Source organism: Pan troglodytes, chromosome 2, assembly GCF_028858775.2.
Source record: "Pan troglodytes isolate AG18354 chromosome 2, NHGRI_mPanTro3-v2.0_pri, whole genome shotgun sequence".
In the NCBI taxonomy this organism is placed as follows: domain Eukaryota; kingdom Metazoa; phylum Chordata; class Mammalia; order Primates; family Hominidae; genus Pan; species Pan troglodytes.
The window spans coordinates 188223438-188239855 of record NC_086015.1 but is presented as its reverse complement, the minus strand read 5'-3'; the positions used below and the strand labels follow the sequence as shown (position 1 = coordinate 188239855).

The 16418-nt window shown below is 45.5% G+C and overlaps 1 protein-coding gene across 10 annotated transcripts in view; it reads right to left on the bottom strand.

The window, feature by feature from the left end:
• Positions 1-550: 550 nt before the first annotated feature.
• The window catches only part of VPS8 (VPS8 subunit of CORVET complex), a 238918-nt gene continuing 223050 nt past the window's right edge, over positions 551-16418 (bottom strand). For all 10 annotated transcript variants that reach the window (XM_016942447.3, XM_016942443.3, XM_054681298.2 and 7 more), the window contains 2 exons: positions 4597-4677; positions 551-1279 (listed from right to left, as the gene is read on the bottom strand). In XM_016942447.3, the coding sequence (XP_016797936.1) occupies positions 1130-1279; positions 4597-4677 (231 nt within the window). In that variant the 3' untranslated portion in view covers positions 551-1129. The remainder of the gene's footprint in view (positions 1280-4596; positions 4678-16418) is intronic.

The following is a 16418-nucleotide window of genomic DNA, read 5'->3' as shown; positions in this document are numbered from 1 at the left end:
CGGTAATCCCAGCTACTCGGGAAGCTGAGGCAAGAGAATCACTTGAACCTGGGAGACGGAGCTTGCAGTGAGCCAAGACAGCACCACTGCACTCCAGCCTGAGCAGCAAGAGTGAAACTCTGTCTCAAAAAAAAAAAAAAAAAAATTCTACCTAGTTTATGTATCTATTTCCTATGGGTTTGGTTAGTATCAGTCCATGAGAGCCTGACGATTCCACTGCACTGAGAAAAGGATCATCTGAGTATGTAAGGTGGAAACCTAGGTGTCTGGGTGTGGCGACCTCCTGTGGCAGTTGGTTCAATGATATACGAAGTCCCATGGCCAAAAACTGAGTAAGTACTATTCTCTTTGGCAGCCCAGCCCCTGTCACGGGAGCATGTGGGTGGCTGGGCTGCTCTGAATACAGCTGACAATGGAGCTGCTTATCTGAATTAAGGAGGGTTGTCACAGGCAGGATTCCTGACTTTGAGCTAATAAAATTGTGACAACAGGGCTCGAAATGTCCTCCATGACTTGACAGACTGAGAGCCAGCCAGCCAGGAGACCTGCAGAACTTAAACACAGAGCATTTATTGTTAGAAAGGGCAAGTCTTACACTCGAATAGGTTTTAACATGAACACATTAAAGGGAGATGGCCCTGGCCCCCACAGTGTCTGCTCTCTCCAAGGCATGCTTCAGTTATACTGCAGCCTGGCCAACCACTGTTCCCTGTAGAAGTTGAAGTTCCTCTGTATTATCCAGCAGCTGGAGGAGACGGAGTACGGCAGACTCTGGAATGCCATTTGTGTGAGTTCCACCTACTTTCTAGGCTTCAGGGTAAATGGAAAAAGTCACAATAGGCAAAATGTATTTCCTAAAAAGCTGGAGAGAGGTATGTGACATTCCTTTGCTTAACAAGCAAAACAAAATCAATGAGTCTGGTGAACTGACGCCATGACAGCAATGTGGAGAAGACTGGGAGTCTACACTGGGAATGGTGCTGTGGACGCTCTAGGCACAGGAGCCCAATTTGGAACCTCTTCTCAGAAGCGTGGGAGGTGGTGGAGGCCAAGCCCACCAGAGGCGGGGCCTCTCCCCAGCTGCCTCGGGATCATCTCTGGTTCTCCTGGGCCAGGCTCCATGGAGTCATCAATCCTCAGTCACAGGTGGAGGAATGAGCTGCAGCTGGAAGTTCTCATTCTGGAAGATGCTGTTGAAAGCAGGAGCACTCTGCGAGCCACTGAATGGCCTATAGCTCTCGCTGCTGCGATTCTGGGAGAGTTCCGTGAGGAGAGCCAGCTGCAAAGGAAGGACACACATCAGCTAAGGTTTGTGGGGAGCAGAGGGAAAAGAGGCTCCTGAATCCACTGCTTCAGATACATGAGAGACAGTGCTGTGTTGCAGGAGTAGTAACATGCAGGGTTTGAATCTTAGGTCCATATATCACAAACGAGCAGTGTGACTTTGGGCAAGTTCACTTCATTTTTTAGGGTCTAAATTTCCTCATTCAATAATGAGACTGGACTGGTTTGCTCCCAAGGGCACTCAAACTGTGCTCTCCCTGGCACTGGAGAGCTCTCCCACCCTGGGCTGGCCCTGTGCTGAGGGCTCCTCCAGCTGCTGTGGACGGCCCTGCTGCCACCCTTCTCTCCCTGTGGACGCGCCCTGGGCTGAGGAGCTCTGTTCTCAGCTCTGCTCATTCCACCCTCTCCATCTTGGTGCACTCTCCTCGGGGTGAATGACTAATTATGACCACTGGCTCTGACCTCTCTTCTGTAACCTGGAAGGCTTCAAACAGACACCCAGCTGCCAACTCAAACTCAGGGGTTCCAGAGTGGAACCCCTGGATTCTACCTTCTCCTTCAAGTGAGTTCTCCCTGCTCCCAGCTTCCTTATTCCCACCAATGACACTAGCAGTACCCTCGTTCTGTCAGTGGCTCAATTCTGGAAGACCTGCCAAGGAGGACAGAAGGGTAGGAGGAGATGCTAATGTCGGCCTGTTGGGAAGCCAGCGCTCTGCCACTCAGGGGGACCATCCCTTTCACCTAAAGAGGCTTTCTGCGAAAGTAGGGAGCTGGCAGCCTGGCTCTTGAGGTGCCCTTGATGGTCAGAGGAGAGACGAATTCTACACCCAAGGTCCTTAGACTTCCTGCCTGATTAGGGTCTTTGCCTGTTGCTTCCCAGAACATTGTGAGTTAACTTCCACCCCACAGAGCTAATGTGAAGGAGAACTCAGAGCCCAGGTCAAAATGGTCCCTAATAACAGTAGTTGGGACCTGTGGGATGGGCCACCGTGTCCACTACCAACACTCTAAGGGACCCTGTGTAGGCTCACATGGAGGCCAGTGAAAGCCTGGTCCATGGGGAGTGTACAGCTGAGACGAGGGGGCCATCAGACTCCTCAGGGCAGCCCTGTCTGTGTCTACCAAACACTCCAGGAGTCCGAGGGGATGTCTAACAGCCTCTGGTGACTGTATCAGGTGTCTTTCCATGACAGGCACTTTGCTAGATCCTTGACATGTGTGTTATTTCTCATCCTTCACAACACAGTGACTTGCCCTCGGTCACCAGCAGTGAGTGGCGGTGTGGGATTCACCCGCCAGGCACCATGTCTTCGAGGTGCCCTCCGACCTCTGGCAAAGGGTTTTTCCCTCACACAGGCAATGGTGGCACAAGCTCACATGTGTCCATGTGTCATTTCTGTGGAAAACTCAGTACCAGTGGCTGTGGTAACTGGGAAGACATCTGAAGGCCCCTAAGTTCTAAGTGTCAATTTATCAAAAGTGGTCCAGGTCCTGGCCCAGAGACACATGTATGGTCTCATTCACAACTCAGTAACTCTGACTCAAGCACTACTCCAGGGGCCAAGAGTCCACTTCGTGCCACTTCCTTCTTCCGTAACCCTCTCAGTTGCCCATCAGCCTGCGACGTTCTCTGCAATGACTGTTATGTACGATGCCTTGAACAGAATGAGCCACAGACGCTCAACTCAATGCTTTCACATCCTGACACTGTGAGGTGGGAAGATCAATTGCAAAAAAAAAAAAAAAATTTATTTCCCAGGAAAACAGATATTTTTGTGTTCCACTTTGGTAACTTTGTGATCCGGAAATCAATGAGCCTTAAATAAGGGCTCAACAGTTTGAAGCAGAAGAACCTCCTTGGAAGGCCCAGAAACCCAACTCCTGGGGCAGAGCTTAGCTGAGGCTGGAAAGGGATGGGGGTGAGGCCAGTTCAATAAAGCTGCTGGACTGCATCCAGGAGACCCCTAGAGAAACTTCCTGGAATAACAACCTCTGCCCACACCAACTCTCAAAGAAGGAGCACCACTCTTTCCTCTGGCTGCCAAGTAACCTAGTAGGTTCTGCCTAAGAAAGGGGAGTGCGTGAAGGGGGCCCAGGTAGAGAAGCAGAGGATACAGCAGTTTGCACAAGCTCGAGACAAGCTCAGGAACAAATGGGACCACCTAGAATTGAGGTGTGATTTGGGGAGTGAAGAAGATGGTAGGGTTTGGACTCATTCTTTAGGTGGTGGAGATCCAGAATGTGTTATAAGCAAGGGAGTAACATGACATACTTGGTTTTAGAAAGGGTAGCCAGGCAGCAGCATGGAGAAGGGACAGAAGGGTTTCTAGCCAATCAGAAGACCTGCAGTGGCCTCCGTGAGTGATAAGGAGGCCCCACCCGGGGTAGTGGTAAAAGAGGGATTAGTAGACAAGATCCCACAGGATGTCCCCAGTCAGGTGGCAGGAAGGTGAGGAGTGGGCCTAGTGCTGCCAGGTCTCTGCTCTAGGTGGCTGGATGACAGAGGTATCATTCCTGAGGCAGGCACCAGGCATGAAGAACAGGTCGAGAAAGCGATGAGTACACGTCCAAAGTGCCTGGGGGACACCCGGTCTGATGTGGTGGCAGTGACTGCTAGAAGCCCTCCAGTCTGTACTCTTCTTCCACAGTTAGAGTAGACCAAGAATTGTAGCCCAAGGTCTTTTGGAATAAAAATCAATTTTCCCAGTCTCCATTGCAGTGAGGTATGGTCGTGGGTCTAAATTCTAGACAGTGGAGGTAAGTGGAAGCAACCATGTTGAACCATACGAGTTTAAGTCATGTGCTAAGGAAGGCAGAGCCACAGGACAGAAGAAAGCTGAAGGGAGGTACGTGGATGTGCCCTGGCTGGCTGCATTTACACTTCTCTCTTGCTTAAACCACTACTACTTTGCATTTGTCTTTCATGGCCAAAACTAATTCAACCAGTGCAGATGCCCAGGAGGGTCTAGGGCTTCGGACAGATTGGGCACCTATCCATATCCTAAGCAAAGCCCTCCTGGGATCAACCTTCTGGCCTGCTCTCTCTGGAGGGAGGTCAAACACAGAGGCCCTTCTGTGTCCTCACAGCTCATGGTACGTAGGGGACAGACAGCTTCCTACTTCCTTTGCTCTCTTTGCCAAGCTCTGAGTGCTCCTTGGGGCCAGGGTCTGTTGTCCATGTAGCCATAACAGGGATGCCAGGGCACCTTCCAGGCTAGAAGGAGGCTAGAGGGAGGTTCCAAGACACTGCCTGTCTAAAGCAGTAAATTATAAATAGGGAAATAAAAATATAAACAACCACGCAAACATTACCCTGGAGCTTCCTCGGTAGAGACGGCAAAGCTGATCAAATGCTTGGATTTGCTGTGGATCCAGAACAGGTTCTGAGGTTCCCTGAAAAATAAAAACCGATACGATTAACAACATCACGTGGCTAGGCAGCCTCTGAACTTGCTCTACACGATGCTGAAGCAGAACATGGTGCTTCCTTCATTCTCCTGAAAACAATCCACGCTACCAGCTATTAGTGAGATATATACTGAACATGAGTTAGAAATCGGCACGTCCCCTAAGATCCCTCCTTGGTGTGGCTGCAGGTTGACCTGTCTGTGGACCCTTTTCCCAATGGAGTCTCCAAATGTCCCGTATGTATAGGTTCCTTTCAGGTTTCTTGATCCCTCTTTGGCACCATTATGCAGAGCTAGTTAGTTCCTTCCAGCCTTGCATTCCCATGTTCATCACTTCATACGGCCAGCAAAGATACCGCTTTTCTCTGTCATGGTAACAGGAGACGCACTGTCATTTAAAAATCTCATCCCTGTCTCATTATAAAGCTGGTCGCCACCTATGGGGTTGCAAGATTCGTCTGCTGCTTTTGGGAAAAGGGCCGGTCTAGCCTGCTCTTACAGCAGCCATGTTTTGTTCCACCTGTTATTGTGGTGGGACCTGCCAAACTGCGGTTCTTCTCTCAGTGGACCTGATCCAGCTCATATGCAGAGAGAAGAAATGGGATCCTGGGGGAGGTGGCCATAAGCTTTGGAGTCAGAGGAGAATCTGGATACTAGTTCTGACAGTAACCTGCTATGTAACTTTAGGCAAGTCACCTCACTTCTCTAAGCCTCAATTGCCTCACCTGTGGGAAGGAAGGGGTAATGCTTACCTTTTGAGATTACCAAAAATTAAATGAGATATATATTTAAAGTGTCGCCTGCCTAGTACCAGGCGAGGGCTCAGTATACGCTAGCTTTTCTTACAATTCAGAGATACCCATAGTTAAAAGTTGATTTCAGAAGTGTTTTTGTTTATGTATAAGATTGGTAAAAGGATGTTTTTCTTTGCCCTATATCATGAACCTGTCCCAAGCGTCTGCACTGCACAGGTTGGTGGGTAAGAGCCTGCACTGCAAAGTTCATCAGCCTAAGCCCAAACCCTGGCTTTAGCAATTACTAGCAGCATAATCTTAGGCAAGTTCTCCGAGTTGGGTACTTTTTGCTTGTTTGTTTGTTTTTGCTCACATGGGGATAATGACTATAGCTACATCACATAAAGTGGCTACGAAGATTCAAGAAGGTAATGCACACAGAACACGTAGCAGATGCACGGGACTCTGCAAGTTCTCACTGAGCGCTACTAACTAGAGAGCACAGGAAGGCCGGCAGGTACTGCGCACAGAGCCAGTCTCCAAGAAGCAACATCGTGTGGCCCTCGTCCTGATGTGGCTACAGAAACAGAAAGGAAGGGGACATCAGAGCAACGTGCACAGGCAAAACTGGGTAATGAAGGAGGTTGGGGGATGTGCAGGAGAGGGTATGCCGAGTGTGAGAGGGAAAACTTTATGGAAATGAGAGCTGCTAAGGTCAGCTCCCTCTGTCTTGCTTACCAGTGCCCAGTACTGTGCTTGCACAGAGCAGCCACAGAGTCATCATCTGCTGATCAAATGAAGGGATGGGAGGGCCGGCATGCAGATTTCTGATTTCTTACTATTTATCACTGGCGTTGTGACCAACCCTCGCCATGCAGTAAGAACACAGGGCAGGGCTCTGACACACTTGGGCTCAATCTGGACTCTGCCCAAGACTAGGTGAGTGGCTCTGGGCAAGGAATTTAGCTTCTCTCAGTCTCAGTTTCTTTATCTGTAAAACTCTACTTTGCAGAATTGTTGTGAAAATTAGACATAATGTATGGGCTTGGCATCTATTTGATGTTCAATCAATGGCAGTAATTACTGCGATTGTGTTGTTTATACTCCCAGAGAGAAGTGTCCCCCTAGAAAGAACAATGGGATGAAATCAGGAAGCATGGGCTCCAATCCTGTTACCAGCTCCCTGTATAACCTGAGGAGGTCACATCTCTCCTCTGAGTCTATGTTCCAACTGATCAAAGGGCAATGCCACCTCAGGCCACACTCCACCATCCAGGGAAGAGGTGGGCACCATGAGATTAACAGGCATTTAGGGCATGAAAGTTTCAAGAAAAACAGTAATGTTTACTGAGCCTAATCATGGCTTTTATCTTTTACTGCATATTCAGAAGCAAATTAGGGGCAATGTCACAAAGATACATGGCAGCCCTGAAGATAAGTAACAGTTTCCGTCTACAGATGCCAAATTAGGGTCAGACAAAAAATAAAGGGGAAGCAACCAAATATGAACATAATCTCTGTTCACTCCAAAAACATAAAAGTATTCTCAGACCACTAAACCTCCCGAAGGATAAAACTGGTTAGGAGTGATTTTCCAATTGGAAGAGAAGGAAAAACGCATTTGCTGCTGTCTGTTAGAGCAAATTTCTTTCTTCCCATGTAACAAAGTCCAGTGTTAAGAGCTAAAAAATAAACTGTAGCGAATATGAGAGGAAGAAACAGTGGCAACCCTGGAAATGACCTTGTAGTACTCAGCATTAAAGGAAATCCTGTGGAAAACGAGGTCCTGATGATCTCTGAGAGCCCCAGGGAGAGGGGTGTTGGGCTAACATGGGGTGCCAGCACATTGCAAAGCTCAGTGACTCACAGATGTGGAAGTGGGAGCAGTAACTACATCCGCTGGAAGGAAGAAAACAAATCAGGGCTTTCAGGATCTACAGACCTCTTTTTTTTTTTTTTTTTTTTTTTTTTTTTTTTTTTTTTTTAGACGGAGTCTTGCTCTGTCACCCAGGCTGGAGTGCAGTGGCGTGATCTCAGCTCACTGAAACCTCAGCCTCCCAGGTTCAAGCAATTCTACTACCCTCAGCTGAGTAGGAGAGATTATAGGCACGTACCACCATGCTCGGCTAGTTTTTGTGTTTTTAGTAGAGATGGGGTTTCACCATGTTGGTCAGGCTGGTCTTGAATTCCTGACCTCAGGTGGTCCACCTGCCTCGGCCTCCCAAAGTGCTGGGATTACAGGCATGAGTCACCGTGCCCGGTCACAGACCTCTTAACAAACATATCAAGCTCTGATATAGGAAAACAACCATGATCCACTGCCACCCTACAGGGCAAGTTCTCAAGAACAGGGATGGTACTACTCCTACGGATACTGGACACGAAGCCTTCCAAATCATACTTGAAGACACGGACAGTCACAGAAGCCTGAGCTTGGCTTGTTCGTTTCTTACTCTCTACAATTACTAAGATCCTGAAATCAAAACCCTAACACTTCCTTTCCTAATTATCTTTCTACACTAACACATGAGAAGATCAAACCTAGTTTGCGAGAGACACGGGCCACTTTGTATAATTCGTAACGCGATCATGTCTTTTCGGTATTCTAGAAGCCTCCTACAGGCGCTTCTGTAAATTTCTGGTGGCAATGAAGGTGGAGATGGAGTAGGACGAGTGGAATGAGAAGCATATTTCCACCTTTTCTCCCTGCCTGCCCTCCACCTCACTTTCAAATCTTTCCCTGTATCTCTTATAGCCTCAGCCAGTCTTTTGCCACCACCTAAGCTGTTTCACACTGGAGGTCCTTAATAGTTAAAAGTTTTGCCTAAATCAAAGTTTGGCTTCAGAGATAAAGGAAAAGCCACACACCTCCTTCCCCTCTGCAACCAGGAAATACCTTTTCTAAATTCCCATGCACAACACAGTTTGCTCTCAGATTGAACCTGACTCTTCATAGACCCTCATTCTCCAATGCCTCAAAACTCTCAGTAGGTCCCAGCTAATAATGAATTAGGTAATGAAATACTACGACAGGCAGACAAGTTGCTAAGCTGCCTAGAGAGAGGAGGGGAAAATGTGGCAGAACGTCTCTGCAGGAGATTCATTTAGAGTAGTAGTCATGACCCTAGAATGAGCAGTTCTAAGGGAGGCGAGTGCTTGAGGCCACAGAGACAGACTGAAAGGCTCAGTGAAAAATAACCTTAAAAACCCAAGCCCTTCGATACCACAATTAAAAAGAAACAACATGGTGACCGTTCACAGCACAGGGGAAAAACGCTGGTTTACGTTTTCTCAGATGCGACAACCCTCCCTCCCCCGCTGCAGCGGCTCGCTTTATTGATCGTGTAATAACCATGTGCCAGCCACTGTTACAGGTACTTAGCATGGATCATCTCATTTAACCATCTCAAAAACCCTACGAGGTAGGTACTTTTCTTATTGTTATTTTACAGGTGAAGAAACTCAGGTCCTGGGATTCAGTGATATGCCAAGGTCACTCTGGTTGGTGGTGGAGCCCAGATCTGAATTGGGACAGTCCAGTTCCAGAGATGCCTTTCGTCTGCCATTCTCTCGGCAGCAGTCTGGAAGAAGCCTGACGAAAGTCACTTTCTTTTTTTTTTTTTTGAGACGGAGTTTCACTCTTGTTGCCCAGGCTGGAGTGCAGTGGCACGCTATCGGCTCACTGCAACCTCCACCTCCCGGGTTCAAGTGATTCTCCCATCTCAGCCTCCCAAGTAGCTGGGATTACAGGTACATGCCACCATGCCCAGCTAATTTTTGTATTTTTAGTAGAGACGGGGTTTTATCATATTAGTCAGGCTGGTCTTGAACTCCTGACCTCTGGTGATCCGCCTGCCTCGGCCTTCCAAAGTGCTGGGATTATAGGTGTGAGCCACTGTGCCCAGCCGAAAGTCACTTTCAAGGGACCCAAAAGGTTGTGTGAGGAGCAGTGTAGGACTTGCCTGGGTCAATTTGCCTAATCAAGCTCCTGTGAAACTGACGGACACCTACCCTCCTTCTGGGGATCCTTCATGATTCTGCTTTAATTTCAAAACTCATCCCATCATTCTATAAAGTATAAACAAAAGACCCATGAGAGAGAACGAGAGAGCAGCTAATGGAAATAAATATGGCTACTAGTGTTCTGCTTAAAAATGACTTTGGAAGCCTAGACCAAAGCCCAGTGTTAAGAACTAAGCTTCATTCTGCAGTGAGACACTTCACATACAATGTCATGACAGTTTTGGGTACACACTAGGCGTTCACGAATGCCTTCTGCCATCACAGAAAAAAGTCTGAACTTGGCTCTGACACTAATTAGTTGTATTGATATCCCTCATATCAGTTGTCTCAACTACAAACGGGGAAACCTCTGCACAGCCTACCTTACAAGGCTCTTTCTTGTGAGGGAAGGGCTGGGAAGGGAAATGGAGAAAGCTCATTTCCTGTTGTCCATTAGTCTCTGGCCTTCTGCTAGCTGCGTTTGTGTTTAATGTATACATTAGCCCAATGAAGAAGAAATTATTTTCTCTAATTTACCTGTGAGGAAACTGAAGTTTAGACATATTAAAATACAGCTTGTAAGAGACAGGGTAACTCTTGATAACAGGTCTAACCCTAAAGCCCACTATGACATGTTAGTGACAAACATAAGGTGCTCTGAATGTATATGGTTTCATGGGCTGCTCGCGGACACCCTGGGTTGCCTGGTCTGTGTCTGTAGGGGCTGATGCTACATCTGCCCGAGTGCCTACCGGGATCCTGTGTGGTGCCATCATAAGGTTAGCACTAGGTGAAGGCTGTGTCATTAGATGAGGGAACCTAAGTATCTTCTGTTTGGTGTTGGTCACCTGCTTTTGCTCCCTCACAAAAGAAAATGTCCCCCAATTGGTTTAAAGTCTTTGAAACCCACATACTGTTCCCACACAGGATTGGTATTCCTTGCCCAACCTGCTTTGAAAGGCAACAGCTTGGGGGAAGATCTGTGGTGACAAAGGCTGATCATCTCATTATATATTTTTAAAAAAAGGATTAAAAAATGTAGAATACAGTTTGAATTTTTAGATAACGAATGTAGCTCCTTGGTCAAATTCATGAGAGCCTTCCTGTTTTCTTGACACGGTTGGAAAGGGGTGGCCATCTCAGTGTATCTGCTTCACAGGCAGGGGAAGCTCAAATTCCCAAACATTAAAAAATCACTGCCGGATGCTGCCACCCACAATGTAATGGAGGTATTTTCCCGAGTCATCATTATCCCGAGATGCCAGGACAGAGAGCAGGACCATTACAAACGGGGACACTGATGGATGACAGTGAGACTGACCCCCTTCCAGGGGCCACTCTCCTGTGCAAACCTGGAGTCTTGCCACATGGCATACTGTGGCCATTCCATAATTACGTTTTCCTTTCGTCAGTACAGGAAGATCTTAAAAAAAATCCAGAAAGATTTATTGTTACAGGGCATGTACTAGGGAAAGGGATACTCCGGGGATCTGCCCTAGCAGAACTTCAAAATAAGCCTCAAAAATACGTGGCTGATTTAATAGTAATAGCTTGCCAGAAAAAAACCTCAAAAGTCTCTAAAGGAAGACAACACAATCCAGATGCTCAACAACACAGAGTAGGGGCTCTCTTTTAAGGAGGTGTTATGATGTCTGGAATAATACCCACCATCAGTTGATATTTCATGGAAAACCAGGGAGCAAAATTTCAATATTTGGATGGAAGAAATGTAAATTCTAACTAGAACACATCTAGGATATTTGAGAAAACAACAAAACATAAAAGTCCCAAGGCTGTGACTTGTCAGCCCCAGCAGACTGCACCAAGCACCTGCCCATATTTCACATTCATCTCCTCCTCCTTCCCTTCTGCTTTAGCCAATGGAGAGTCCCACTGTTTCCCAAACATGCCCAATCCAATGTTTGATACTGTATGAAGAAGTGGGAGCTTTCAGGGCTGGCACAATTGATTTGAGACAGAGGTCCAGGCAGAAGGCTACGCTCTGCAGTGACAGAATGTCAGCCATCAGAAAACACCACACACATTAGAGCAGCACAATCTGCGAAGCTCTGTTCAAATTCCATGACCTTTACAAACGGGTGATAATTCAGCACAGCGCAATTAAGAATGGCCTACTGAGTTCTTTTAATGCACAGTAACAGGCTGCTAGTGGCTCTGTCACACATACTGAAGAGAAAGAAGAGAACTGCCATGTATTTTGGGAAGTGCCTAAAAGCTTCATCAGGAAACATGTTGGAGGGGAAAGGCCCATCTGTAACTCGATCAATAATCTCAACATCCAAGAAGATGGTAGCCGTGAGGCAACTCCTGTTTTGCTGAGGGAGTTCCCTTCCATAGAGAGAGCGCATAGGATAGTATAGAGAACTACTGGCACCGAGATGGTCTCACACACAGCCCCATAATAAGACACACATATGACAATCTGAGTGGGAACAGACAATTACTCAAGCTGAAGTGTCATATTAAGAAGCGCAAAACCCACAGCCATTAGCTCTCAGTTGCATTAGCACGAGAGCTAATAAATGATGTTAGCTAAGTCTCTGATGATGAGCTGTAAGGCTCTATCCTTGGCTTTTTTTTTTTTTTTCCTTTGAGATGGAGTTTCGCTCTTGTTGCCTAGGCTGAAGTGCAATGGCATGACCTCAGCTCACTGCAACCTCCGCCTCCCAGGTTCAAACAATTCTCCTGCCTCAGCCTCCCGAATAGCTGGGATTACAGATGCGTGCCACCATGCCCAGCTAATTTTTTGTGTTTTTCAGTAGAGACAGGGATTCACCATGTTGGCCAGGCTAGTCTCGAACTCCTGACCTCAGGTATTCTGCCCGCCTTGGCCTCCCAAAGTGCTGGGATTACAGGCGTGAGCCACCGCGCCTGGCCAACCTTGGCTTTTTTATATACAAATATTTTATCAATGGCTTAAAGGGAAAAGAGGCCTATCCTTGGGAGGAAAAAAATGATTCCCAAGGGTCAGAAACTGAAACAATATAAGCAATGCCTTCAACTTGGCTCCATAAACCAAGGGTATGTGCATGAATAGCACGTGTGAACAGAATCGGGAGTTTGATATCAGCATGTTAGCTGTGAATCAACCATGCAAAATGGCTGCTAAAAAAGTTAATGTGCTTTGGTTCCATTTACAGAAACAATGTAGAGTAAGGAAGATGATGATGTCATTTTGTTCTAAAATGACCTCACCTGAAGTACAATGGTAATACTCAAGGAGATGTGGTATGATAGGGTGGAGAAGATAGAGGAAATGGATTGTGGATGTTCTGCCTGGACAAGAGACCACCAAGGGCTGGAGATTCAGGACCTCAGCTACATGAAGGACTGGAAAGTCTGTTCTCTAACAGAAGGATTAAGCTATTTTTGGTAGGTCCTAGGGGAAGGACCAGGATCAATTGGCATCACCTACTACAGGGAAGAATTATCTTAGTTAGAGCTTCCAAAGATGGAATATCCTGCCTTAAGAAGGTGGTTTTCAAGCGGAGGCAGAACACTGCTTGTTAAAATGGATGAGGAGAGAGGCTACTTCTAGCACGACAGCCTGAAGAGCTCTGCTACAGTGTGGATGTTGTTCCCTCCAACACTCGTGTTGAGATTGGAGCTCCAATGTTGGAGAGGCCTAATGGAGGTGTTTGTGCTATGGAGGTGGATCCCTCATGAATAGGTTAGTGCCTTCCCTGAGGGTGGGAGGTGAGTGATTTGTCACTCTATTAGTTCCCGTGAGAGGTGGTTGTTTAAAAGAGCCTGGTACTTCCCTCCCCTCCCTCTCCTGGTGCTCCTCTTGCCATGTTGAAACAATGCCCAAAGAGTTAAAAGCAATCTACGACTAACAGAAATTCTTGAGTTTGCAAGATAGCAGATAAGGAACAATTTGCTAAAATGCTGAAACTTCCTCTGCTTGTGAGATTAAAAAACAGGTTGAAATTGGCTGGAAGCAACATGGCTGACTGGAGTTTGTGCAGAATGAGCTCGCTGATGTCACAGCCAGCCCAATTTCTACTGCATATTTCATACTAATTCTTCCCAAATTTGCACATGAGACCCATGAGGTAGCATGCAGAGATAAACACGCATCCCTGAGGACTTTCCAGACCTTCTCTTTTCTTCTACTAATCACCTGCTAATCCCAGAATCTACCCCCTGAACCTTTTCTAATAAAATTACTGCCTTAAAGCCAGCATAGGGAGACAGATTTGAGCTGGACTCCTGTCTCCCTGTTAGTCAATTTATAATAAAAAGCATTTCTTTTCCAAAAAAAAAAACCCCACAGTGTCATAGCGTTGGCTTCTAATGTATCAGGCTAGCAATGCCCCTTTTTCTTGGTAACAACGTGATCTCTGGACATGTTGGCTCCCCTTTGCCTTCTGCCTTGAGTGGAGGCAGCCTGAGGCTCCCACCGAAAGCAGATGCTGGTACATGCTGCTTGTACAGCCTGCAGAACCATGAGCAAAATAAACCTCTTTTCTTTATAAATTACCCAGCTGTGGGTATTCCTTTATAGCAATACAAGTGGATTAAGATAAACTCCAAATAAAAACTGGTGAAAACTATAAAACGAAAACTCCAAGTATTTAAAGACCAAATGAAGAAACTATCCTCCCTACACTATGAAATTTTGATGACTATGGTTTGTGAACCGACTGCTCCCTTCCCCACCTTCAGAACTCAGTAAGGTAGAACTCCACACTACTGCAACCAAGAACAGCAGGCTCTCTTTATCCCAAGATCACAACTGGAAGGCCTTCTTCCCAGTAGGAGCAGGACATTGGTATATTTCATCCTGCCATCCGTGTTGCTGGGGCTAAGTCCTAGCTGAGCACAGTCAAGAGGTAATGCGGGTTCCCTTCTTCTGGAAGCCTCTACTCATGGAATGGAAGCTCTACCTTGGAGGCTGTGCACTGAAAATCTTCGGTCTCTTATCACCCTTGCCCTGGATTATGAGTCCAGGAGAGGCAGTCCAGGGGGCTGCTTAGGCTCTCACCTGAGGCTGCTGCCCCTCCCTGCTTCCAACAGCATTCAGCAACTAGACTGGGGGATGACATTCAGAGAAAAGCCTGCCATTGTCCCTATCCCCAGCTCCAGAGCCCCAGCTCAGAGATTTTTCCTTGGGAAAGAAGTAGGCTCTAAAATAAATAACTCCTAATCTTTTCCCAGAGGAACTGACTTCACTTGCAACTGAATATAGAGAATTTCAATCCTAAGTGTGTTCTTAAGAACAGTGGAGTTAGTGGTGAAATGCAACTGGGAAGAGACTTGTGGATTTAATGAAGATACAACCTAGACTATAGGCTGGCTACTTTGCAGAAGATAACTGAGGAAAAAGACAACTGCAGGAGACTTTGTGAGGTCAGAAGAAATATCAAAACTAGCTCCCAGAAACTATTACTTAAAAGAAACTGCAATTTGACTGGATTAGTTTACAGACAATTTATGTCCTAAGGCATTAGTGGAAACAATAGAGCAATCATCAGGCAATTTGTAGAGCTTAACAGTGGGGTATGGTCAGAGAAAAACAAACAAACAAACAACAACAAAACGAGAGCCCAGCCAATACCACTGTCATTCCAGGGTGACTGCAGACATACCCAAGGCTATGCCTACTTGAGAAACAATATCAGAAGCTTAATATTGTGGAGAAAAATAGACTTTACTAAATTCACCAATAACAAGCCCTGGGGGTAGGGGGACCAGCACATAGGGTATACAATATATTTTTCTAAAATGTCCAGTTTCCATTAAAAAGTTATGAGGCATACAAAGAAACAGGAAAGTATGATCAAACCCCAGGGAAAAAAGCAGGAAACAAACTGCCTGGAAGAGTAAACAGATGTCAGATTTAACAGAAAAAGATTTCAAAATAGTCACTGTAAATATCCTCACAGAACTAAAGGAAAGCACGGTTTACAAAGTAAAGGAAGGTATGATGACAATATAACATCAAATAGAGACAGTATCAATAAAGAGATACAAATTATAAAAAAGAATGATTGAAAATTCTGGAGTTGAAAACTACAACTGAAACAAATTCACAAGACAGGCTCAACAGTAGATTTGAGCCAGCAGAAGAATTGGTGACTTAAAGACAGTTCAATAGAGATCATGCAAGCTGAACAACAGAGAGAAAAAAGAATGAAGAAAAGTGAACACAGTCTCAGAGAAATGTGGAGTTATCATCAGCCCAATATATGCATAAAGAGAAGACCAGAAGAGGAGAGAAAGGAGAGTGAAAATATTTTAATACACTATGGCTAAAAATGTCCTACGTTCATTGAAAAACAATAACCTACACATTCAGGAAGCTTAACAAATTCTAAGTAGGATGAAAACAAAAAGATCTACAAACAGATACATCATAATAATATATCTGAAAGTACATAATAATGTAATGCCAAAAGTCAGTAACAATGTGAAAAACTTGAAAACAGCAAGAGAAAAATGACTAGTAATTTACAAAGAACCCCAATAAAACTAACAGCAGAAACAATGGAGGCCACATATTCAAAGTGTTTGAAGAAAAAAACTGCCCACTAAGATTTCTATATCCAGCAAAGCTAGCTTTCAAAAATGAAGGTGACATAAAAACTTTCCCAGATAAATAAAAACTGAGAGAATTTGTTGATAGGCAGCCCTGACTTATAAGAGCTACTAATGCAATTTCTTTGGCATGAAAGCAACTCACTATGGAGGGTAATTTAAATCCATGTTAAAAAAAAAAAAGGAACTGCAAAAGATAAGTATGAAATTATAAAATACAGTATAAATGCATATTTGCTTTTTTCTTTTAATAACTTATTTTAAAAAGCAGTCATATAAAATGTGTATAATAAAATGTTGGGCTTATAATATGTAGAAATGTAATATATGTGTAACATATTTGCACAAAGGAGGTGGGTGAAAACAAAGCTTTTACTAAGCTAAGGAAATGACTACAGATGGTAAAGTAAAAATTACAACAACCTATTGT